Source organism: Cavia porcellus, unplaced genomic scaffold (assembly GCF_034190915.1).
Source record: "Cavia porcellus strain 051 isolate PalLab524CR breed Dunkin Hartley unplaced genomic scaffold, mCavPor4.1 scaffold_23, whole genome shotgun sequence".
NCBI lineage: Eukaryota > Metazoa > Chordata > Mammalia > Rodentia > Caviidae > Cavia > Cavia porcellus.
Window position 1 is genome coordinate 41,420,009 of NW_026947506.1, and position 26,059 is coordinate 41,446,067.

Here is a 26,059-nt window from a genome sequence, read left to right on the forward strand (position 1 = left end):
CCACCAGATGCAACCCTTTGACCTAAGACTTCCAAACCCATGAGCCAAAATAAACACTTTTTTCCTTTAAAACTTACCCAGTCTGTGGCATTTGGATATTAACAACAGAACCCCAATCGATAAGCACCTCTCCTGTTGGGCCCTTCAGCCAGGAGTCAACCATAGTGTCCTCCAGCCGGGGGTCCAAGGTCAGGGGTAGGAAGACATTTGGTGACTCACACTGGGCCCCTGGAGATCATGCTAGCTGTGGCCCAGTGACAGAGTCTGGGGCTTCATCCACTCTGGCCTGTGAGCTTGGAAAGTTTGTCACCGAAGCCTTGGCCGCTAGCTAGGCAGGCCAGGTTTTCGGGGTCTGAGCTGCCTGGGGTGGGCGCAGTTTAGCTACAGTTTGCCTTGGCTGCCCCAAAGCACTCAGATGAGGAAGGGTTGGCCCCCTGCAACCTGACCAGTCGACTCAAGTTTATTGAACCACAGCTTTCATACAAGTCAGTTCACCTTTTCTGAGCACATGGTTGGGTGCGTCTGACAGATGCGTATGGCCACATAGCCACCTCCATAACCCAGAAATAGAACATTTCTATCACCCCAAAAAGTTCCCTCAGCCTCACTGCCCCTGACCCCCTCCTGTTGTGCTTGGCCCCGGACAGCCTCTGATCTGTCATCTGTCCTTACAAATTTGGCTCTTTCAGAGTATCAGACCAATGACATCTTTCAGACTAAGCGTAACGCTTTGGAGAATCATCTACATTGTTCCAAGTATCAACAGTTTCTTTAGTGCTGAGTCGTACTGCACTTCATGGATAAATCACAATTTGACAGACATGTGGTTCATCCTAGTTGGAGGCAGTGAGAAATCACTGCTATCCGTGTTCACATGCAAGTCATTTGGTGAACACACATTTTCACTTCTCTAGTGTAAATACCTAGGAACAAAACTGATGCGTCTTTAAGTGTACATTTAAAATAAAGTGACAAGCGAGCTAGGCTTGGTGATGCATGCCTTTAACCCCAAGCCCTAAAGGAAGCTGAAGCAAGAGGATTGAAAGTCCAAGTCCCACCTGAGAAGTTGCTGCCCAGGCCCTGAGTAAATGGACCCAAACCTGGGCAGCAGGTCTCCTAGATCCCATAAAGCTTGTCTCCAAAATAAATCAATAATCAGTGAATAAAAAGGGCTGGGAAAGGCCGGCCATGGTGGCATATGCCTGGAATCCCAGCACTCAGAAGGATTTCTGTGAGCCCGAGGCCAATCTAGGTTACATACTGAGTTCAAGGTAAGTTCAAACTACATAATGAGACCCTGTCTCAAGAGACCAGAAAAAGGAGGAGGGAATGTAGATCCCTAGTACTGTCAAAAGAAGAAGAAGGAGGAGGAAAAGGAAAAGAAGAGGAGGAGGAGGAGGAGGAGGAGGAGGAGGAGGAGGAGGAGCAGGAGGAGGAAGAGGAGGAGGAGGAGGAGCAGGAGGAGGAAGAGGAGGAGGAGGAGGAGAGAAAAAAGAAAGGAAATGACAGATTTTTCTGAAGTGAATATTCTCTACTTTAAAATTGTTTTCTCTTTTTTTCTTCTTCTTCTCCTGGTGCTGCAAATTAAATCTGGGGCCTCATGCATGCTAAGCAAGAATTCTACCACTGAGCTACCTCCCCCCTCATCTTGGATTTTATCTCTATTTGTGGTCACTGACCACATAGAAAGACCCTAATTTACCAATTCAGTGAGAAGCTCAAGTTATTGAATGTTTGTAAAAACTTTTCTTGTTTTAGCATTTTTAATATCATCTAGCAATTAAAGGATTGAGTCAGGAATGCCCATTCCTCTAGAGTGACAAACTGCCCAGTCTGCCTGAGATTGTCTTGGTTTAAACACTGAAAGTCTTGTGTCCTGTAAACCCTAAGTTCTGGGACCAAACTGGGTCACCTGCTAAAGTGTCAGGTACCGTGCTGGGCCCTGTCCATCCATGCACCCCCTCATGCATGGGCAAATTGTCAAGAGAAAGTGCTTGTGTCTAACTTATGTATGGGAGACAGCCCTAGAGAGGGTAAGTTGTTGCCTAGTCTCGGGGTAGGCAGAACCAAACTTTGGCACCAGGTCTTTCGGATCCCTAAGCCTAAGTGCCCAGGACTGGGTCTGGAACAGGTGGAGAATGCACTGGCCCCGTGGCTGGACTTGAGGGCCAGTAGACCTGGGTGGGGTTTTGCTGCCCCCTGGTGGCAGTTGCTGGACAGTACTCTGGATCTGAGTCCTGAGGGTCCTGCAGCATGGAGGGACAGATGCTCTCATCTTAAGTCGCAGAACTTCAAATTTGGCTTCAGCCCAAGAAGGGCACCACGTAGACAGCCCAAGTAGGGTCTTGTCCCATTCATCTGTGACTCACATAATTACTCAGGTCCTCAGACACCCAGCGCCAGCCCCTAGCTTTGAGTCTGTGTGATGTCCTCTTCTGTGGGCCTCAGTTCCTTCTCTCCATAACGGGGATGATGAAAACGTCAACATAGACCAGACTTCGACGTGGAGGTTGTTATCATCTTCATTCCCCGTTGCCTCCGTGCACTGCTTCGCTGCACTCATTGACTTAGCTACCACGCAGCACCTCTGCCATGTGCCTGCTGGGGGCGCCTGGCCTGGGGGACATTCGCCGTGGACAGACGTCGCCTCTTCCCTGCTGGCTCTGTGGCTCTCTGCTACTCCAATATCTCAAGTTTGCATTTGTGCACTGAGTGTCTTTTTTTTTTGTTCCGAGGATCGAATCTCATCCTTGCCAGGCATGCGCTTATGCCGCTGAGCTAAATCCCCGCCCTAGTGTCCATTTATATAATGAACGTTCATTCATCTTTTTTCACATTCAACTTCCTCATTCATTCATTCATTTTTCACCAATCAGTTGCTCATCTCAGGGACACATTCACTGACTCATTGACTTTTCCATTCCTCTGTTCCCCCAAGCATTCTGGAAGTGCTTCCCACGTACCAGGCCAGGGTTAGACGCTGGGATTCTGCTTAGGTCTGGTTAGCACACTGTGGTAACCACCACACCAGCCGTCAAGCTGTGGATAAGAGAGCACGAGAAAGGAGTAACTCACCGTGTGAGGGTGGGGTGGAGGGCATTCTAGAAAAGCTTCATGGATGAGGTAGCATTTTAAAAAATTGTTTTTTTATTTATTTTTTGCATTTGGTGGGTAGGATTGAACCCAGGGACTTTCTGCTGAGCTACATCCCCAGCCCTTTATTACTTTCTTATTTTGAAAGTCTTGCTAAGTCACTAAGTTGCACGGGCTGGGCTCAAACTTGGAATCTGCCTCGGCCTCCCAGAGTAGTGAGATGACGGCATATGCTGCCACACCCAGTGAGGAAATAGCATTTAAAACAAATTAAGAAGGTGGTATAAGGGTCAAACACAGTGGCACAAAGTTATAATCCCAGCTGCTTAGGAGGCATAGGCAACAGGGTCACAAATTCCTAACAGCCTGGGCAATTTAGTGAGATCTTGTCTCAAAATACAAATAAGGACTAGGGATGCAGCTCAGTGACAGAGTGCTTGCCTAGCATGCATGAGGCCCTGGATGTAATTCCCAGTACCACTACCACCACCCCCCCAAATAAAAAGAGAGAGAGAGAGAGAGATTTGTGGGAGTTCTCTAAGGAACAAAGACAAATTCTTGTTTTTTTCAGTGTTTGGAGAAAAGTGAGGTGCCAAGTCAGTAGGTGTGTGATGGACAGTGAGTTTATGTGTAGGACCCTACTCAGGTCAAGTCTTTCCCAGGTTCCAATGACAGACCTGGACCAGTCAAGAGCTTTTCCAAATTTCCTTCACTCTTGGAAAACCACTCACTACCAGGCAGTCACAAATGGCTGTTAGAAGACTAACATAACACTGTCTAGGCACCCTCCCTTTGCCCATCTGTCCATATGCCTGAGGACTCAGTGGAGAGCTGTCTTGAGCTGGACAGGGGGCAGTGGCACCAATGTGCCTGCCCCAATGTACCATGTTCATCAGCAAATGTTTGTTGAGTACTTCTCGAAGGGTCAGGCCTTGCCCCAGAGAATGGGGTACAGCAGTGAGCAACACCAACCATCTACTCTCAAGGAAAGGAAAGGACAAATGACAAAACAAGAAAATGAACAGCTAGCCTGCTGTGCCTATAATCCCGGTGCACTAGGAGACTGATGCAAGATGATCACAAGTTTGAGTACAGCCTGGGCAATTTACCAATATCCTGTCTTAAAAAAATTAAAAAGGGCTTGGGACCTAGCTCAGTATAAAGGACCTGGGCTCAGTCCCCGGGAAGTAAAAACCAGTTGTGAAGATCCTCAAGAACAACTTGTAATTGAACAAATTGTGTTTATGGCTTGTTACAGGAAGGAAGACTGCTCTTATTTCAGTGCGAGTGGGTTTATTACAGGATTTGGGTTTTGTGTAAGGTGGTTTGGGGAGGAGTCACATAAACATGCTTTTGTTGTGAATTAGATGCTGTCAGGAAGTGAAAATGAGTCTGATTAGATAGCTTAATAAATATTGATATTAGCATCTCCAGAGAAAACCAACACAATGTATTTTATTATGAAAATTTTTATTACAAAGAATTACAGAGATCAGCAAGTCGTAAGCACTGCAGGAAGCTGGGGACTCACAAGAGGCAACAGTGTAGTTCTTGTCTGAAGGAACCTAGTTTCAAGCCTGTGACTCACGACAGCCACCTTTCAGCCCCAGTCTGAAGGCCGGACAAAAAGCTAATGCTGCATCTCCTGGTGCAGAAGCCACCAGGCAAGAATTCCGTCTTACTTGGAGGGAGGTTGAGTTTTCAGCTTTACTTAGGACTTCAGCTAATTAGGTGAGATTCACCACCTTACAGGAAAAAATCTACTAAGTCTACCAATTTAAATGATATCAGCCAGGCTCGATGGTGTACTCCTGTAAATCCAGTACTCTGCAAGGTTGAGGCAGGATAGCAAATTTGAGGCCAGCCTGGGTAATAGAACCACTTAATGCGACCCTGTCTCAAAAAATAAGAAAAGTGCGGGGATGTAACTCGACGTGGAAGGTACCTGCCGCCCCCCACCAAAAAAAGGAAGGCTCATTAGGTTCGCAAATACATAGCTGGAGGGAGCCAGCTAATTTCAAGTTGACCAAGAATATCTGGCCCCAGTTTTCGGAGAGTTTGACTACTCATTTGCGCTGTGGTATTCAAATGGGGGAAGCGGGTACCAGAGGCGCGGGAAGCAGAGCAAGAAGAGATGTTGACCAATACGGAAACCGGAGAAGTCAGCTGAAGACAGGCCACTAGGGACATTAAGGACCACCTCTCCGCCAGCGTTGTGAGCGCCAGGCGCACTGATGAGAAACAGAAAATGGAATCAAGTAGTTTGAGCTAAGTAAACGCGGAGAACTTCGAGCTCAGGAATATTCAGCGACCTCTTTCCGGTTTGCGACTCCGCCCCAGCCCTTCCGTGGACTCGGTGCGCATGCGTGCCAGGCGCATCTCTGACGCCATACGCGTGCGCCGCCCTAGGCGCTTGCCTGGGGAAACAGCAAAACTACCATGGCAAGTTCGGCCCCTTCTGCAGCTCGACCACCAAGACCAAAGAAAGAGCCACAGACTCTCGTGATCCCCAAAAATGCGGCGGAAGAGCAGAAGCTCAAGCTGGAGCGGCTCATGAAGAACCCGGTAAGACGGGGCTCTGCTGCCCGGCTGAAACTACTTCCTTCTGCTTGCGCGCCTCTGAGGGCCCGCGACCAGCCCTGCGCGCCGCCAGACTCTGGAACTCCGTACCCTTCCCACAGGACAGTCCTTTTGGAGGCTCAGGCTGCCCTGGAGATAGTGAGCTTTCCGCTGTCCTTCTGTTAAAGGCTAGCCTGCTGTGGAGCGCTCTGAGGCTTTCTGTAGGTTAATTTCCAGAATAAAACGTTAGGCTGAAAATAGAGAATCTGTAGCTTAGCAAAAAGGGCTTATTTCTTCCAGACAGCTCCAACTGTTAAAGAAGCATGGCGGAGACATGGGGACAAGTCAGTTCTCGCCTCGCTTTCTCCCAGTCCAGGCCTCAATCGTTTAGGTCATAAAAACTACTGGATGAAACGGTGTTTTTATATCTTTGATTAGCAAAAGTCAACTGTCGTAGTGTTAAAATTGGACGTTTCTAGCCGTGATTGGTGGTTTAGATTTCTGAGTTCTGTTCTGGGAAGTGCAGCCCTCAGAAGTCTGGGGCTGTTTTACACCCAAGCATAAAGGGTGAACTAAAGAAACTTAAGATAGGGTAGAACATAAAATGACCTCGGTTTCAGGAGCAAAGCATCCCTCTTCGATGGACATTTTTGTATGAAGCACTACCACTGAATATTTTATTCAGAAAAAGACAAAAGTAGGCAGCAACAAAAATCCTGGTCATTTGCAGGATCTATCAGCTTTCAATTTGGCTCTCCTGTCCAGAAGTGTCTCTTATAAAAATCCGTCTTTTTGCGCCTTTTTAAGAACTTAACTATCTTTATTGACTTTAAGTCTTCTTTGCGGATTTTAAGTTTAAAGTCTTGGAAACCCTGAAATTCTTTTACCTAGTTGATTTCACATTGTTTTACATTACCTTTGTCTTCTAGGATGCCATCTTTTTTCTTGGTTTCTCTTTCACCACAGGATCTCATCTTTATCATTTCTTCTGCTCTTTTACATTTTGTTTCTGTATTACCAGCATCATCACATCTAATAAAGCAACTATCTGTGGCCAATAAGGCCATTTTCCAATTTTAAAATACTTTTCCCATTGTTCTCTTGGTCCAATTGTATCTGAACGTCCAACAAGAAATCCATCTGAATTGATACAAGATATTGTCCATAGCCAGATTTCAGGGCAATTCTGGAATCAGACAGTTCAATAGCAGCAAACTGCTCTGGAGGATTAGGACCTTCATCAACTTTTTAATGTGGTTCTCTCAGTGTAAAAAAAACCATTTTCAAGAGCATGGATGTAGGTCCTTTGTCCATTTCAGTGGCAATAGTTTCTGAAATGTCACCAAATTTGGCTACTGTCCACCATATTCCAACAATGTCAATTTAGGTTTCTTCATCCTTTTCTATTTTTCTCTTTTTTCTTCCTTTTTTTGGCTTTGTTCCGTTGAGCATGAGTTTGGTGGACTTTACATAAGCGTATTCAGCAATGGTTCTGATGAAACTTCTAAATCCCTTTGATAGTGTTTAATTGTAAAAGATGCAACTTTGTCAGCAGATTTGTTTTTAACTTACAAATGCTTTCCTGTTTAAATACTGCAGGACAAAGCTGTACCAATTCCAGAAAAAATGAGTGAATGGGCACCTCGACCTCCCCCAGAATTTGTCCGAGATGTTATGGGTAATGTATTTTATCTGTGTGTTTGTAAATATAATTGTTCACGACATAGAAATGGTCGGTTATTTGGTAGGGAAGATATTCAATATTCCAATACTTTGTTGTTACAATGAAGGAGCATAGTTGCTTGTTTTACCATTAGAAAACTATTCTGCGTTAATTTTTTTTTTAGATAGTATCATACTGTGTAGTTCAGACTCACTCTGTAGTCCAAGTTGGTCTCAAATTCATGACCCTCCTGCTTCAGCTTTCAGAGTGCTAGGTTTAAAGGCATGTGTTCTTCTACATTAATCTTAGTAATGTACTATTTGGAAGCACACCTATAATCCCAGCACTCTGGGAGATTGAACAGGAGGATAGAACTAAGTTCAAGCCCAAACTGTACAGTTTAGCAACTTACTGAGTCCCTGTCTCAAAAAAAGGACAAGGAGCCAGGTGTGGTGGCACATGCCTGTATTCCAGCACTCAGGAGACCAAGGCAGAAGGATTGCTTTGAGTTCAGGACCAGCCTGAACTATATGATGAGATCCTGTCTCAAAAGAAACAAAGAACAAAAACTACTCAATTATGAAAAATGTTTTTTAAGGTAGATCTGATGGTACACACCTATAATTACAATACCTGGGAAGCTAAGGCAGGAGGATTTTGCTGCAAGTTCAAGGCCAGCCTAAACTGCATAGGGAGACCCCGTATCAAAAAATGTTTCTAGGGGCTGGGGATTTAGCTCAGTGGCATAAGCGCCTGCCTTGCAAGCAGGCAGTTGTGAGTTCGATCCCTGGTACCAATAAAAACGAAAAAGACCAAAAAAAAAAAAAAAAATGTTTCTAGGGGCTAGGGATTTAACTCAGTGACCTAAGTGCCTTCCTGGCAAGTGTGAGGTTGTGAGTTTGACCCCCAGTACATCCCCAAAAAAGTTTTTATAAAAATCAGTTCTAGGGGCAGGGGATTTAGCTTAGCAGCATAAGCGCCTGCCTTGCAAGCAGGCAGTTGTGAGTTCGATCCCTGGTACCGATAAAAAGGAAAAAGACAAAAAAAAAAAAGAGTTCTTTTACACATAGTACTATTTTTGTAGCTCACTTCTTTTTACTTAATGCATCATAGACATATTTTAACTTACAAAATGTCTAACATGTCAAATGTTGTCAAGTGTGGTGATGCACACCTGTAATCCCAGCACTTGGGAGGCTGAGGCAAGGGAATCTACAAGTTCGAGACCAGCCTGCACTACAAAGTGAGCTCAAAGTCTACTGAGACCTTGTCTCAAAAAAAAAAAAAGTCAAATATAAAGTGGAGGGGCTGGGGATTTAGCTCAGGGGTATAAGCGCCTGCCTTGCAATCAGGCAGTTGTGAGTTCGATCCCTGGTACCGATAAAAAGGAAAAAGACAAAAAAAAAAAAAAATAAAGTGGAGAGGGAGGCCATAGCTTTCTTATAAATCTCTGGTCTTTGAATCACAATCTGTTCCTCCTTTTAATACTGTTAAAATAGAATTTTTAGTGAATCCATCGTAAGTCTCATGCGGCAGGGTATTGAATGTTTCCTATGATGTGCTGAGCACTGTGCTTGCTCTTGGGTAGAAGCGGGTATGATCCCGTCCATGATTTCTGGTTTGTGTGTTTGTTGTGTCCAGTTTTGTGTTGGTAACTGGATTTCATCTAGAATTCTGGACTGTTCTGCCTGTAGGTTCAAGTGCTGGGGCTGGCAGTGGGGAGTTCCATGTGTACAGACACCTGCGCAGGAGGGAGTACCAGCGGCAGGACTACATGGATGCCATGGCGGAGAAGGTCAGTGTGCAGGAAGACTGGCGAGCTCTGCATCAGGGCAGTGTGCATTACCACCTTAAAAAAAAATACACACACACACACACACACACACACACATATATTGTTTTAAAGAAAGTGTTTGAAGGGGAATACAGTTGTTTGCAGGTCTGCGTCCTCCATCCACACAAGTCAGGCTCAGCGTGCCAGGGTGCTTACACTAGGAGAGTAATGAGGGGCAGGAGTCTCCTGTGTGTGTCAAGGGCAGTACACAGTCCCTGTGCCCTTTGGCATCTGGATCTAGCATGTAGTAAAAGGCCAAGGAGGAGCTCCCACACCAATGGAGGGTGTTTCTTCCCCCTTCTTCTCTCTCTGGTAGAGTGTTTAAATGTAGTTATCTCTGTGTGTTTGATACAAGTAGTGGCATGCTTTCAGTGTGTCTGCTTCTTTAAGGATTTGAGTTTTCTGTTTTGAGTGGCATTTTTTCATGACAAGTGTCAAGCAGTTGATCCCAGCTTGAGAATTGTTTAAGAAAGTATACTTTAGCCAGGTGCGATGGCACACACCTGTAATCCCAGGATTCAGAACACTGAGGCAGGAAGGTTGCTTCAGTCCAAGGTTAGGCTGGACTATATAGCAAGACCCGATCTCAAAAAGAAAGAATAAATGAATGAATTTGTACTTTAGGAATCATTAAGGGAGATGCGAGGGCTGTATTATGTATACATGTACCTACTCCCCAAGATGTTTGAGAACTGCACATATTGCAGACATGTACTAATAAAATAAGAGAGTTTTATTGCACTATAAAAAAGAACCATTAAAAGCTGGATGTTATGATATACATTTATGGTCCCACCTACTCTGGGAGCTGAGAGAATTGCTTGAGCCCAGGAGTTTGAGAACAGTCTAGGCAATGTAGTAAGACTTTGTCTCAAAGAGGAAAAAAATATTAACTTTCTGGTGTTTGGGGTTTTTTTTGGTTTTCTTGTTTTTTTGTTTTTTTGGTTCATTCTGTTTTTTGGTGCTAGGAATTGAGCCCAAGGCCACATGCATGCTAAGCAAGTCCTTTATCTCTGAGCTACATCCCCAGTCCTGTTAAATGTTTTATTATAGAGAGGTTCTCGCAGAGTTGCTGAGACCTGCCTCAAATTTGCAATCATCCTCAGCCTTCAGAGTAGCTGGGGTTACAGGCATGTGCCCCTCTCCCCCTAAAGATCTGAAATGTCTTCCCTTGATGTGCCTGAAATGTACTCCTTGGATGTACAAGAGAAGGATGTGGGAGGTGGGTCAATGGGCCCTGAGTTTGTATAGAGCAGGGCAGAAGCTCTGGTGTGCTGTTGCACAGTGGGACGACTAGTGAGGAGATTGTGCTGCATATTTCATAAAAGCAGGACAGTGGTTTTTGAATGTTTTCACACAGCTATATAATAAAAATTTGAGGAGACACATTTCACCTAATTTAAACATTACGCAGGATTACATGTATTAAAGCATCACATAGCACCTCGTAAACATAGTTTGAACTTCAGTTTATTTTTATTTTATATTGTGCAGTACTAGGGATCAAACCACATGCCAGGCAAATACTCTACCCCTGACCTGTTATCTGTACCTCATTTTTGTGTTTTATGAACAGCTAAGAATAAATTTAAATTAAAAAATAAAATTAAGAGCAGTTAAAAAGCCCCACAGAAATTGAGAGACCCTGATGTCTATGCAGCACTAGGATCATAGCTAGATATGGTGCCAGATGCCCACCAGCCTGCTGAGGTGAGGGAACTTGGTGGCTGGGCAACTTAATGGCTTAGCAGTACCCTGCCTGAAAGAAGAAAAAGGTCTGGGATGTAGCTGAATGTGCAGGCCCTGGGTTCAGGCTCCAATACTGAAAAAAAAAAAAAAGAACTAAAAGTCATGGTAGCACATAGGACCAATTGGGCAACAGTTCTTCACATAACCACTGCCAGTCAGGTGTTACATGGAGAAGTGGTGGTTTAGATCTCCCTGTAGGTAGCAGTTTGTACAGCAGAGCCATTTGATGAAAATATGCTTGCAGTTTGATACAGCTTCCACTAGAGGGCACATTTTCCAAAATACCTGCAGTTGGCTCTGCTCTGCACTGGGCCATTTTTTGAGGCACTAAGAATAAGTAAACATAGATAAATCTTTTTTCTTTGATTTCTTTAAAATCACAGTTGGTAGCCACGTGATCCAAGAGAAAGCTGGCAGAATGTCTAATCTTGTCAGTATAACCCAAAATACAGCGCTCAGCGTGCCCCAGGAGGATTGGAGTTTGCCATAAGGCAACATTCAACATTGGAGTATCATTTGTGATTCATTTCTAAAGCCTCAGTCTTGTTTTGAATAGATGATGCCATTTTGTCTAGTTGATTCACAATTACTTACATTGAATGCCTTAAAGTTAGGTATGGTCATCAGGGAAACCAGCTTCCTTTCCATGTCTGTGGCAGAATCCGAAAGGCAGAGGGCAAGCTCTCTACATTGAGTTTTGGTGCCATGATGTGCTAAAAAAATAAATTACTGGGCCAGGGATTTAGCTCAGCAGTGTAAATGCCTGCCTGGCAAGTTCGAGTTTGTGAGTTGGATCTGCAGTACCCAAAAAAAAAGTTACCTGAAGTGATTCTAAAGATACAGGTGTGGTTTTGTTTGTTATCCCTCTTGGTGAAATTAGGGATTAACCCAGAGCCTTTGCACTGACCTACACCAGCCCTTTTATATTTATTTATTTATTTATTGGCGCCAAGCATTAAACTCATGACCTCGCGCTTGCTAGGCAAGTGCTTATGCTGCTGAGCTAAATCTCTGGCCCCAGCCTGTTTTTATTTTTATTTTGAGACAGGCTCACACTTATCACTGTTACCGAGGCTGGGTTGGGTTCAAACTTGAATCCTTGTGCCTCGGCCTGCCAGAGTGATGGGGTGACAGGATTATGCCGCCATGCCTGGCTTGTCCACGTGTGTTTTAAAAGGCATTGAAAGCATTGTGTGAGCTGAGAGTGTGAGATTGAGGTGCGAGGTGCCCACTCACACCTTTACTCTACTCTAGTGGAGGAAGCCAGGCTCTGAATTAAAACAAAGCGGTAGATTCCATCATATGCACCTGGTAAGAGCAGAGAGGAGGCGCCACAACGAGCAGCCCCTTGGGGCATTTGACTTCTTTTATAACTGAAGTTTGAGTTATTTGCTCCCTGCTAAGATCTTGTTTCTTGAAGAGGACTAAAATTGCATTGAATCTGTAACTTGGATGAGAATGAATGTTGTGTTTAATCAGCTCATTAAGAAATTTTGTGGGGTTTTTTGGTTTGTTTGTTTGTTTCCACTTGGTTAGGTCTTTTTTTATATCTTGATGATTTGTAGAAATTTTGCATGTCTTTCACCACATATGTAAAAGCGGTTTTTTATTTCGGTGGTGCTGGCTGATTCTGTGATTTCGGTGGTGCTGGCTGATTCTGTATATTTTAATTGACTATGAATGGGAATCAAAAAATATATTGACATTTGTATAGTGTTCCTATGTATTCTTTTCATTCATTCAAGTATTTATTGAGCAGTTAAAGAGATATTGAGTAATTAAAACATTGTCAAGAGACAAGCATATGCACAAGTAACAACAACATGTAAGATTCACTCAATCCCAGCAGTCAGAGAGACTGCTTCCAGCCTGAAAGCGGGCTGTGAGTGGCACATCAGGAAATGAGATTGAGCCGACCAGACTTCGGTGTCGATTGTTGATGATACTCAGTGTGGACTGTATTTGTCCTTCATTTACTCTCAGCCTCAGCTTCCCCAGTGCTGGGATTACAGACCTGTGCCACAAGCCCTTGCTGTTGGTCTTTTTCTGTACTTGCTTGTGTTCATGCTTTAATGTCTTCTACAGAACTAGGTCCTTTGGGCATTTTAGGAGTTTTTTTGTTTTGTTTTTTTTCTAGTTTTTGAAGAATTCTTGGCTGTTTTGTTTTGAGACAGGGTCTCACTGTGTAGTTCAGGCTGGCCTTTTTAAAAAAATTTGTGCTCGCAGCACATATACTAAAAAAAAACAATTCTTTTCCACAGCATAGGCATTATACCTAGTAATTTCATGGAATACATTTGTGCATCTTAAGGAGACTCAGAGAGACATTCTTTTTTTCTTTCTTTCTTTCGGCACAGATACTTTCAAATTTGTATTTGTCTGCTATTTATGAGAAGGAAAGCCACTTTACCCAATAGCATTTGACTTTCCAATAAGTTATTAAAATCAAACTCTAGGGCTGGAGATTTTGCTCAGTGGCTCAAGCCCTTGCCCGTTAAGCGTGGGGTCATGAGTGTGATCTCTGCTACCAGTAGGGGAAAAAGTTACGTTGTCTTAAAATCAGACTCTAGAGACTTTTTTTTTTGTCTTTTGAGACAGGGTCTCACTATGCAGTTCAGGCTGGCCTTTGGCTCACTTTATAGCCTAGGCTGATCTGGAACTTGCAGTGATCCTCTTGCCTCAGCCTCCCAAGTGCTGGGATTAAGGAGTGCACCAGCACATCTGGCTTTCTTCTAGAGAATTTTTATGTAACCAATAAAATACTTTAAAAATCAAACAGCATTAATTAATAAAATAAATTAATAAATATAAAATAAATTACCACTGTGTCAGGTTCCCATTGCTGTGCAAAATACCTCAGACACTTAGCTTATAAGAAGGAAAGTTTGATTTTGGCTCACAGTTTCAGTGTGTCTGTCCCTGACAGTTTGGGCCTGTCATGGCATCTTTACCATGGCAGGACATGAGGCGAGGATGCTGCTCACTTCACGGTGGCTGTGAAGCAGAGAGAGAGAGAGAGAAAGAAAGGCCCATAGCTCAGTGTCACAAGTGATTCACCTTTCTTCCACTGGACTCTTGTCAGCTACAGGTTTTACCGCCTCCTAGTGACGTCACAGCCTTTAGCACATGGGCCTTTGGGGCACATTTCAGAGCGACTGTGTTGCAATAAGAAGGGACAAACTGCAGATAAATGCAACAACTTGAATGATTCATTTTTTAAAAATTTGAGACAGGGTCTTGCTGAGTTGTCCAGGTAGGACTCAGAGTTGCATTCAGTTGCACTCAGTCTCCCATAGTGCTGGGATTACAGGCATGTGCCTCTGTGTCCAGCCACATGTTTTTTTTTTAAACCTGCTGAGTGAGCCGGATGTGTGGTGCACGCCTGTAAACCCAGCACTATAGAAGGCCAAGTACAAGGATTGCAAGTTTGAGCCCAAGATGGAAACTTAGTAAGACTGTGTCTCCAAAAAAAAAATCTGGGCTGGGGATTTAGCTCAGTGGCGTAAGCACCTGCCTGGCAAGTGCAAGGTCATGAGTTTGATCCCAGTACCAGGAAAAAAAAAATCCATGCTGAGTGAAAGAAGCCTGACCCAAAAGAGACCATACTATATGATGCAATTTATGTGAAATTCTAGAACAGGAACAGCCTTTCTCTGCGAGAAGAAATTAAAACTGTATCTCAGAGCAGGATCAGGGGCTGATTGGGTAAAGGTATGAGGGAATTTTCTAGAGTGAGTAAAACTTTTGGCTTATACATTAGACTTGTATACTTAGAGATGAGCAGCTGAGGCTTAGAATCAACTGCCAGGAAATAATACAGTACACACAGGTGCACAAGTGTTGGTGTTTAGCAGCAGGTGCATGGGTTAGGCTGCTTTAAAACCATGCCCTTGGTGGCTACAGCAAGGGTGAGGACTTGAACATTCCCCACTATGGTCCTCTGGCATCCTGTGTGAACGCAGGTCAGCCAGTACTGCCTCTGCCCTGCAGGAGGCCTCCATGTGCTCCCTCTGGGTTTGTTTCCTCCTGCAGATTTTGTTGTGTGTATGGCAGTGGTCTGAGTTATGTCACCATCAGAGAGCGATGTATTGATTACCTGTCCTGCCTAGGGGAGAAGCTTTTAAAATAAAGCGGCCCTGGGGACCTGCCTGGTGCCTGACGTCCCCCAAGTGGTGAGGCCTATAGAACTCTCCCACCCTGCCCAGGCGGAACAGCCAGCAGAGTGCTAGTGTGGAGTATAGGTCTAAGGGATATGTTTTGTTTTTCTGTGTGTAGTTGTTATGCATATGTATATGTGTATATATATAACATTTGTATTTACACGTACAATTTTTGCAGCAAAAATTGGATGCAGAGTTTCAGAAGAGACTGGAAAAAAATAAACTTGCTGCAGAGGAGCAGACTGCAAAGCGTCGGAAAAAGCGGTAGGAGCACTGTGGCAGCTCTTACTTAGCAGAAGCGAACTGGCAGGAAGTGTCACTGGGGTGGTTGTTGGGGCTTTTTGTTGGTTTTGTTCCAGGGGTGCTGGGCACTGAACCTCCATGCGAGGCAGGCCTTCTACCACTGAGCTGCAGCCCCAGCCTGAAAGTGAGCATTAATGAGTGAGGAGAGTCATTGCAGTCAGAAGTCCGCAGTGACCTGCAGAGGTCACGGATGTGAAAATATCCTCAGCCGGAGGGTGACTTTGCTTTCTGTACCAGGGGGAAGCGAGTCTTTTCTCCCACAGCTTGCTATATAGACTCCTCAGAGCCCAGCAGTGAGGATTTGTGTCCTTCACATCTGCCTTTCTGCAGTAAGTGCTGTAGCTGAACATCCCATTTAATGGATCTCTTAAATAAGAATCTGTCACCTCCCCAAATTGCTACATGCCTACACAGGCTCTGCATATGTACACACACATACATGTATGTATTTGTGTGTGTGTGTGTGTGTGTGTGTGTGTTTTAAACAAATAGTTGCTCAACTTACAGAGAGCTGAGCAGGATTCCAAAAACAGTCTCTACATATTGTGGGATGAAAAAGTGGAGGGGGAGTACACCTCTCAGTACTCTGGGAGGCTGAGGCAGGAGGATCACAACTTCAAACCCAACCTGGGCAACTTAATGACTCAGTGAAACCCAGCCTCAAGATAAAAGGCCTGGGATGTAGTTCAGGGTGAAGGCTTTGGATTGAATCCCAAATACCACAAAGGAAAAAGAGAGAGAAAGAGAATGAATATGAGTGAATATATCTGTAATATTTTGGGAGTTGCTTTAATTATCTCAGGACTCCCCAGAATTTGATTTTGAGTCATAGTGAAAACAGCTTGGTAATGTTGGAATAGCAGAATTTTGAGAAAGTATTTCTTTAATTTTAGTATTTGTGATAGTATAAAGATTTTTTTGTTTGCTTTTATGGTATTAGGGATAGAGCCCAGAGCCCTAAATTACATCTCCAATGTTCTAGTGTTTGTTTTTTAGTGGTACTGGGCAGTGAACCCTGGGGCTTTGCACTGAGCCACAACCTCACACCTTTTTTGAGATAGGGCTCGCTAAATTGTACAGGCTGGGCTTGAGTTTACACTCTCCTGCTTTAGCCTTCCAGATTGCTGGTACTGGAGGCCTGCACTGTCATCTGGTTCCCAGCCTTTTTATTTTATTTTATCTTTGGAGTCAAATACTTGCTATGTGGTTGAGGCTGGCCTTGCACTCCCTATATAAACCAGGCTTGCCTCCAATTCATGGCGATCTGCCTGTCTCAGCTTCCTGAGTGCTGAAGTTACAGGTGTACATGACCATGCCCTGCTCTGCCCTTTTTTATTTGCATTCTGAGGTGAAGCCTTGCTAAGCTGCCCAGGCTGCCCTCGTTTTGTCCTTTTCCTGCTTTGGCCTCTCAGCTGAATTAACAGGCATGCCCCACCTGCTCCAGCTTAGTGTAAAGTATTTAAATAGTAGGTGTTTCTTTTCTAAATCATGCAACAAGATATTTCAGGAACCAATCAGTATATATGTTTTTACCTTTGTAGCCAGAAGTTAAAAGAGAAGAAACTGCTGGCAAAGAAGATGAAACTTGAACAGAAGAAACAGAAGGAAGGCAAGTGGCCTTTCTCATACTGTCCAGCATCCTGTGGCCGTAGTGTGGGGCGGGTGACTGCCATTGAGGAAAAGACAGCTTTTGTACCGGTTCTGGTTTAGTTGCGAGCGTCAGAAAGCCAAGCTGGCTTCAGCAGGAAAAAAAAAGCTGCTGGTGTTCGTTGAGTCCAGGCTGGCTCTTTCTGGCTGCTTCCTGGCAGGGCTGTCACTGCTGCAGTGTTTATGCATCCCCCACTTCCTGGCCTCTCATGGGCCTTAGGTTGGGAGGCGCCTGCAGCTGCTCCCCACACTGCACCCTGCTTCACTCTTCAGCAGGGGAAAGGTTCAGGACCTATCTCAGCAGTCCTAGTAGAAGTCTCACTGTGTCTCCTGGTTTTGATTGAGTTACTTGCCAAGTCAGTTAAGAATATATCTGCCAAGAAAGTCAGCTCACAGTGCTTAAAAGAGTTTGCTTCTTTTACATGACGAGAAGCCTGGTAGTAGGTGGAAGCCCACTGGGTGTAGCATCTCAGCAGCACTGAGCCCTCTGTCTCTGCAGTTTTCTTGGCTGTTACTTTCAGAGTGTGTGATGGCTGCCACAGCTCCTGCCATCATTCCCATGTTCAAAGCAGGAGGAAGGGGCAAGAGGTGGTATTTTTAACTTTATTTTGAAACAGGGTCTCACTAAGTTGCCCAAGATGGGCTGGAACTTGCTATCTTCCTGTCTCAGCCTCCAAGAGTGCTGAGATTATAGGTACCTGCCTCCTCTCTTGTATTTTTTTTTTTTTTTTTTTTAAACTGGAGAGCAAAAGTTTCCCCAGAAGTGTGCAGTAGATGTAACCTTACATACTAGGTCACTTGGCCATGCCCACCTGCAATCAGGTTAGAAGAACAGAAAATAGAATTGTCATGATTACCTGAAACAGTGTAGTCCCTCGCTGGGAGCTGGTAGATTGCTGCCCCTGACCAGAAGAGTGTCTCTTGATGAGGAGGAATGAGGGTTGGAGATTGGCTCAGCATTGCATGGTGTTCCTAATCCTGTACCTCCAAACTTGTCATGAGGCTGGGTTGCCATCCAGGGTCCCCAATGGCCAAGAAAAAGCCAGAAAGTGCCAAGCATTCTGAGACCAAAACATGCCAGCTGGGGTTGGGGATTTAGCTCAGCAGCATAAGGCAAACCTGGCAAGCACAAAAGTCATGAGTTCAGTCCCCGGTACCAAAAAAAAAAAAAAAAGGCAGCTGTCTGCCTCAGGACTGAGTTGGTGGCTGTCCTGGTTGACCCAGCTGGCTCCTAGGTATGAGATTGTGGTTTTGAGCTCAGGATAAAACCAGACTTTCACAGGTTATTGAAATTCTGGCCTCTCCTAGAACCAACTCCCTCAAGAGTTGTGCATCACTAGGTGACACACTGGATGGTTTTAGGGCATCCCTCACTCTCTCCTAGAGTAAATTATTTGAAACTGCTAAAATGTATCTGTTAGGACCTCATCCCTCAAGTAGACCACTTGGTCATCTTTGATCCGCATGTGGAATTGGCATAAAAGTAAGAGAGAGGTTCTGTTGAGGGGATTCTTTAATTTGTTTCTGTTTTTGTTTTTTTGAGACAGGGTCTTGCTGTGTAGTTCAGGGTAGCCCTAGACTCACTGTAGCCCAGGCTGACCTCAAACTCACAGCAATCCTCCTTCCTCAGCCTCCTCAGCTGAAATTACAGGCATGCGCCATCACTCCCGGCCTATGGGATACTATAGTTTGGACGCCCGTATTATAAAAATAGGTCTCTGAGCTTTGGGTCACGTGACCCTCCCCATTTGGCATTTACTGTTGATGCTGCCAGGCACCTACCCTGGCAAGCCAAATGCAGTTTGCTCAACCTTCACTTCCTGCTTGCACGGAGCTTAGGGCAGCAGAGGTGAGAGACTGGGGCCTTTGCAGGGCTTCCTGGGCATGTGCATAGCATTACACGAGGTCCCAGCTTTTCCTCCTCAGTTCATTAGGTCGCGTGGGCTCCGGAGGCCTCTAGGCCTGCCATAGTAATCTGTTGCCGTGGATTGCAGTTGACAAGTACCCTGGGGGAAGCTGCTGTTCACTCCTTGTGCTCCCAATCAGATCAGCTGCGAGAACTTTCCAAGGAGCCAGACAGACCCTATAGGGATGCGACTCCCAGGCTGCTTGCCCCTCTTGGCTGCTGATTTTCACAGCTGCTGGGTTGAGAGGGGAAGAGGAATAAGGCGCATTGGAGCACCTCAGAATTCTTACTTTAGGGATCCAGGTGTTTTTCTCAGACAGCCCAGGGAGCTGTTCACTGTTCTGAAGAAGTGTGATTTTTGTAGTCTTTGCTAGCGTTCTTGTTACTTTTCTAGAGTTCTTCTCTGGGATATAGAGGTACGACTGCAGTTCTGGAAGTGTTTCCATCTCTCTTGACTTTAGTTGTGTTTGAAGGACATGACCTGTAAATACTGGGGGCTTTGGTTTCTGCCCTGCCAGAATGGTAGCCAGGGGCTTGCCTCTGCTCAGCAAGCCCCTACCATGAGCACAACCTGTACTGATTTTTTTTTTAATCTGGTCTGTCAAACTTTTTATTAGTATGCTTGGATTTAGGTTCACCATTTTGCTTATTGTTGTCTCTGTTTTTTGTTTCTCCCTTTATGTCTTTTTTTGAATAATTTGAACTGTTTTGTTTTGAGACAGGGTCTTGCTGTATAATTGAGGCTAGCTTTGGACTCACTGTGTACCCCAGGCTGGCCTCAAACTCGTGCTAATCCTCCTATCTCAGCCTCCCAAGTGCTGGGATTACAGGTGGGCAAACACCATACCTGGCTTTCATTTGAACATTTTTTTATCCTGTTTAGATTTGTCAGTTGTGTCTTTAATTCTTTAATCCCCTTTTGTAGCACTTAAGCAGTTGCTCTGGGATTGCTGTCTGTTTACTGCCTTTGCAGTCTGCTTCTGGTCTGCATCAACCAAAATGGAAGTTGAGACTTCCCCCACACAGGACCTTTTACTTGTCTTACAAATGAATACCTTCGGACCTTGAAAACTTCATTAGGGGTTCAGCTTATTTTCCTTTTGTGATTCTTTTCTTTTGGAGGGAAGAGGGGAACTGTTTTGCTTGTTTTTGACAGAGTCTTGCTATGTAGTTTAGTCTGGCCTTGAACTCCTGAGCCTCCTGCCTCAGCCTCCTGAATACTAGGGTTACAGGTGCAGGCCACCACCCTGACTCTGCTTATCGTCAAATGTCACATGTTTGTAAAGACCTCCAGAGGACAGTTTCAAACATTAACCAGACTCATACTGTTCCTGTTCCTCTCCCCTCCTTCCTGACGTTCACTCATTTCTGAACATCCTTCTCTGTTCACTCAGAACAGGTCAGCATCCTCTTCCCTTCCTGTCTGTTGACCTTTGTCACAGGACCTGGGATTCTGGCTGGTGTGTCCATCAGCACTGTGGATACGGTCTTCTGCGCCCGTGGTGTCGGATAGTAAATAGGTGGTCATTTGAATTGTTGTGTCATTGCTTTGTTTTGCTGGAGATTTTTTTAGTGCAGTAATGAAGTTCCCCTTACCTGGAACTTGAAAACTTTGCTTTTTGTGCTTTTATTTACTCACTGTCTGAAAGTATTAAATGGAAAACTCCAGCAATATCATAAGTTTTACATAACTTTGATTATAATATAATTGTTATACTTTATTATTAGTTGCTATTAATCTCGTCACGTGCCTAATTTCTGGTATGGTAGGTGTGTGTATAATAGCACACAGTCTGCATGTGTAAGCCTTGATACTGTGCCAGCTTTCAAGCAGCCACAGACTGTAGATGGGGGAGCTATATTTAGATTTTAGAAGTTTGAGTGTGATGTTTATGCATGAATTTGGAGGCATGTCTGTTATCAAATTTGATAATTTTTTCTGATTTATTTCAATTTTCGTGTTCTTTTGAAAAGTCCTAAAATTTCCTTTCAATTCTTTCCCCTTTCCCCACCCACCCCCCTCGTAGTAGTGGACGATGAACCCAGACCCTTCACACTGAGCTGCATCCCCAGCCTTTGGACCTTTGAGACAGGGTCTCTAAATTGCCTGCCCCGACCTCCACCTCCTCATATGCCGTCTTTGCTACAGTTTCTGTCTTCTGCCTTCCATTTCACTCAACAGTGTCTACCCTCCTGCACATTTTTTAAAATAGATGCTTGTAAAGTGTTTGCTCATTCCAGCTTCTGGGCAATCTCAGCATTGGCCTTTGTTGATTTGCTTTTCCCATGTAAGTTGATTTTCCTGGTTTTTTTTTAATCTGTTTCATTTTTATCGGTACCAGGGATGGAACTCACGACTGCACACTTGCAAGGTAAGTGCTTATGCTGCTGAGCTAAACCCCCAGTCCCCAGATTTTCCTGATTTTTTTTTATGAGCTGGGTATTTTTTTCCTGTAACGTAGACTCTGACTGTTGGTAGCACCACAGTTCTCTAGGCCTTATTGATATTCACCTAGTGACAGTCAGTTTGATTATGTCCAAACATGAGTTCTAACCTCCTTTTGTGGGTTGGGCTTCCATCCACACACTTGTGTCCCATGTGTGCCACTCAGTGGCCAATCTGAACATAGTTCTTTCCGTTTCCTTCTGAGTGTTTTTTGGCTTGGTGCTTATGCAGCTGAGATAAGGGTTGCCGCGTCCCAGCTTATGGGACTCAGCAGGAGCCCAGAAGACAGCCTGATGTCTCTTCCCATCTTCTCCTGTTCTATGATCTCACATTTTCTGGTTTTCTGGGCTTCCATTTTATCGTTAAGATATGTCATAGTTGGGGCTGGGGATTTAGCTCAGCAGCATAAGCACCTGCCTTGCAAGCAGGCGGTCAGCGGTCGTGAGTTCAATACCGACAAAAAAAAGATATGTCATGGTTGAAGAATTTCACAATTAGTAACTTTTTTTTTTGTCTCTTTGAGACAGAGTTTCACTTTGCATTTTGAGCTGGTCTTGAGCTGACTTTGTATCCCAGGCTGGCCTCCAACTCACAGTGATCCTCCTGCCTCAGCGTCCGATATGCTGGGATTATAGATGTGTACCACTGTGCCCAGTGTGCTAAAGTTCCTTAAAGCTCCTTTCCTAACCCTTTGATTATCCTGCAGCTTTTAGTAGCCAGCCCCCACCCCCCATTTTGTAGTGCTGGGAATTGAAACAATGCCTTCACACTAAGCTGCAGCCCTAGTTGTTTTTGCAACAAGATCTCACTAAGTCATTAAGTTGAATTTGTGATCTTCCTGCTCACCTCCCAAAGTGCTGAATTGCAAGCATATGAAATCGGGCCCAGCTTCTCGTTACCCTTCCTTAATTTGTCCAGAGCTATAAAGAATGTTCAGGATCATACTAGTACTTTTGAGTACACCTCCTTCAAGGCCTCCACCTTGTTTAAAACAGCCTTGCCTCTCCCCTGCCTTGTGCTTCACAATTTGGGCAGAAAGAAAGATGTCTATGGACATCCCACTGTGGTACTGTACCATGGAGCGCTGTGGCTTTCAAAATGGGGATTATGAGCCTTTCTCATCACTAAGGCAGGAATTCAGTTTGTAGCTATCTTTGTAAAAATAGGGATAAAGTAGGCTGAAAAATATCACAGTGCATCACATTGAATAAATACCGTTTTCTGAAATTTTCTCTCGGTTTCTGCGTGGACTCTGGGCTACAGTCAGACCAGTGTGCAGATCTTTGGTCTGGTTTGTGAGCCCTACTCAGCTGCAAAGGCAGCAGTTTGTACCAGGTAAATAGGAGTGTTACAGCAGTAACTGTCATAAAACTGGCGTGTATTTTTTTCCTTATTTTTCGCTTTCATTTTTTTCCTTATTTTTCTTCTTGTGAGAGAGTAACATGACTTCTGGTTCTCCCACTGAATGAATAGGAATTAATGTCTTAGTTGCACCACAGAGTAGCCCTGGTGCACCACTGGGGGAGTAGGGGGAGCTCCAATCACTCTCTTTCCTGTTCTAAAAAGCAGTGAGGGGCCGCCGGCCAGCAGTTGTGTTCTGTTCTGCTGTGTCATTGGAGAGGCAGTGTCACTGCTTGGTCTCTGTGCTGATCCAGTGACTGTGGAACTCACATCTAGATGATGGCATGAAGCCAATTTGGATTATTCTGAAACCTGGAACTTACAAAGTGATATATTTTACATGAGTCTTAGTTATGCTAGCAGACCTGCCCGCCACAGAAAGCCAGGGTGGCCCTGAGGTGATTTGTTGCTAGGTGCTCCTGTACTGTTTTTCAGCCTTGTCCATTTTGCTGGAATGTTTGTTGGGAGGGGCTGCGCCCTGTTTTTAACAGCACCCTGGCCTCTGCCCACTAGATGCAGCACCCATCTTTCCCCCAGGCATTGCTGTCAAAGATGCCTTCAAGATTACTGGGACAGACAGGACAGAATTCCCACCACCTGAGAAATAAGGATTTAGAAGCACTCTCCTCGGGTTTTAAGTTGCACTGTTAGGTACAAAGCTAAATTTGAAAGCTGCTGTTACAGTCGGAGGGTGCTGGTCTGTCTACGCATCTCAGCAAGGTCATAAACTTCATATCAATAAAAAATTAGAGATTAATTTTTTTTTTAAAAGAGGGAAAACAAAAATATTTGCAGGAGAGGAGAGGAAAGAAAGCCACCCTAGGAGAGAGGAGTAGAGAGAGGGTCCAGAGCCCAAAATTCCAAGGGCCTTTGCTTTCAGCTCTATTACTGTGGCAGGCACATACCCCAGCCCCAACCCCACAACTTGTCACAACCTGATTGGCTGTTGTAGGCCCCAGGGCCTTTAATTTGGCCATCACTGTCTACATGCAAACTCTTAAATAGGTTTTATTTGGTTTTTATTGTCCTGTCAGACTCTGTCAAGTGTAGAAAATCACATGTGTGTATGCCTGTCCGGATGTGGGTGTAGACTTTATAGAGTGAGAGAGTTTTCTGTTGTGTAGCCCCGCCCCTCCTCTTTCCTTTGCTGAACTGCGCAGAGGGGCTGGCAACTCATAGCCAGGTGCCTGGAGCTGCTCTTCTGGCTCTCAGCTCTGGCTTCGCAGAATTGCTTCCTCCAGCAGGGATTTAACTCTTTCCAGTCAGGACTTGACACAAAGCAGCTTATTGGGGTGTTCATCTTATTATTTTCTTTGCCTGTCTCCCCCTCTTTTTTTTTTCTCATGGTGCTGGGGATGGGATTCAGGGCTGTGCATGTTAAACACTCACGGTCTACAGCTGTGCCCCCAGCCCTCCTTTTTGTCTTTTGAGAGAAAAGATAGTTTAAAATTTAAAAAAATTTTTGAATATGCAGAAAATAAAGTCAAAATTGCTGCCTGTATTCATTAGGTAAAATAAGTGTAACATTTTAACATCATTTCTGTAACTTCGCTTTTTCATGTGTAATCTTTATTTATGTTAATACCATAATTATAGTTGTACTGTTTTATCCCTAACACTGTAAGGTCCCAGGCCAGTGATGTAGCTCAGTGGCATAAGTAATTACCTGGCAAGCTCAAGGTCGTGCTGAGCACCCTGGAGGACCAGGAGGATCACCTCAGAGCCCCAGGCTGTGCTATCTGGGAGAGGTGCCCCTTCACTCCCCGGGCAGACTTTCTAGGTCTGTAATCCAGCATTGTGTGGTTACAGGAGCCAGTCAGTCCCAGGAGCAGCCAGCCAGTAGCTCTGAGGAGACGTCTGGAACAGAAGAGGAGGAGGAAGACAACCCCAGCTTCATCATGGGGCGATGAGGTTGCACGGCGCCTGTCACGAGCCTTAGGAGACCCTCAGTGCACCCAGCAGGGGCAGCACCTACCTCGGTCTGCATGGACTTGATGCTTAGGGAGCACATGGAAGCCGCAGTGCTCATTGCCTGCCTATTGGGGGGACTGGGACCCTGTGGTCAGGGGGCTGCTCTGGACACTGCCTCACGGCATCCCGCCATGTTCCTGCTAGAAGGGGAAAGGGCCTCACCAGTGGCTGGCGCCTGTTCTCATATTCAAACCGTGAGGAGTTTGGGGCAGGCTTTTGGGAGAGAACATTTCTACAGTAAAGAACAAAAAACCTCTAGGCTTTGTTCAGACATGTGAAACCTTAATCACCAAAGCTGTAGAGAGGCCTCAAGACTGAACAGGTCCTGTGACGTGGACCTGCTTCCAGACTCAGGCAGCGATGCAGCCTGGGCGCCAGGCTGACTCAGGTGTGGGCATCACTGGCTTCCCGTGGGGAGCACAGCCCCTGCTGCAGCAGAGGGCTGAGCCAGGGGCCTGCTGTATGGAAAGAGCTTCTAGGGAAGCTGGATGGCCAGAGAAATAAGCAGGGAAAGAATCCAGACCCGGTTGAACCAATGGAAGCCCACAGGGGTCCTAGCCGTACCGGAGGGGGAGGGGTATCTCAAAAGCTGCGTTTTCATCCAGAAGCCAAAGGGGATCTAAACAGATGGGGGCCTGAAGTGACCACACTTGGCTTTTTTTCTTTTAATTGGTACCGGGGATCAAACTCACGACTACCTGCTTACAAGGCAGGTGCTTATGCCACTGAGCTAAATCCCCAGCCCCATGACGACACTTGGCAGTTGGGGAAACTCCTGGGGACTTCTCTCTGGGTGCTGGGGGCAGAGAAGCAGCCAGCCATGTCCAGACCCACATGTGTATCCTGGCTAGCACAGAAAGGCACCTCCAGAGTGCCGGACACTGCAGGGAGCCAAAGCGCTTGCCAGGTGACAGGACAGCTTTGTCCTCACTGCCTTCAGGTGAACAGGGTTGACAGAGTTGGTTTCACATTAAAGCCTTTGCTCTGTTTTTGGATTATCTCCAGCTCCTAAGTGTATTGTGTGAGCCTTTTATGGGCTGGGATGGCATTGAGGAAGTAGTTGTTTTGAATGATGGGAAACACAGGAACGTTTTCTTTTACTTCTGTAGCATAGATTTCCCTGGCCCGCTCTGAGCCCCATGATATCTGTGCTAACATCTGTCCCTTTGGTAGGTTGAGTCACAGGAGCTTTTCTTTCTCAGGAAGCCAAAATGAAGCGGCAGCCCTAATAAATTAACACACGCCCTGGTTGTACATTTTGAAATTTGTATTTTTCTTGTGTCGGGGACTGGCTGGTTATTTGTGACTTGTTCTAGTTCTCCTGTCT

General features: G+C 45.1%; 1 protein-coding gene and 1 pseudogene across 3 annotated transcripts; one reads left to right on the forward strand and one right to left on the reverse strand.

The window, feature by feature from the left end:
* The first annotated feature begins 5,466 nt into the window (after positions 1-5,466).
* Positions 5,467-25,996, forward strand: Prkrip1 (PRKR interacting protein 1). Of its 3 annotated transcripts, none has more exons than XM_063234275.1 (7): positions 5,467-5,658; positions 7,252-7,330; positions 9,010-9,110; positions 15,237-15,322; positions 16,903-16,970; positions 21,257-21,286; positions 24,571-25,996. In XM_063234275.1, the coding sequence occupies exons 1-7, from the start codon at positions 5,533-5,535 to the stop codon at positions 24,669-24,671; spliced, it is 591 nt and encodes a 196-aa protein (XP_063090345.1). In that variant the 5' UTR covers positions 5,467-5,532; the 3' UTR covers positions 24,672-25,996. The 3 variants fall into 3 exon arrangements, with proteins under 3 accessions (XP_063090345.1, XP_063090346.1, XP_003470178.1); XM_063234276.1 differs by lacking the exon at positions 24,571-25,996 and adding an exon at positions 21,888-24,377; XM_003470130.5 differs by lacking the exon at positions 21,257-21,286.
* Positions 6,373-7,146, reverse strand: LOC106027722 (protein FRG1-like; annotated as a pseudogene).
* Positions 25,997-26,059: the final 63 nt, after the last annotated feature.

Coding starts and splice junctions, on each gene's coding strand:
- Prkrip1 (XM_063234275.1), top strand. CDS start 5,533: ATGGCAAGTTCGGCCCCTTCTGCAGCTCGACCACCAAGACCAAAGAAA. Junction 9,111..15,236: donor TGGATGCCATGGCGGAGAAG/GTCAGTGTGCAG, acceptor CAATTTTTGCAG/CAAAAATTGGATGCAGAGTT. Junction 21,287..24,570: donor CACGACTGCACACTTGCAAG/GTAAGTGCTTAT, acceptor GTGTGGTTACAG/GAGCCAGTCAGTCCCAGGAG.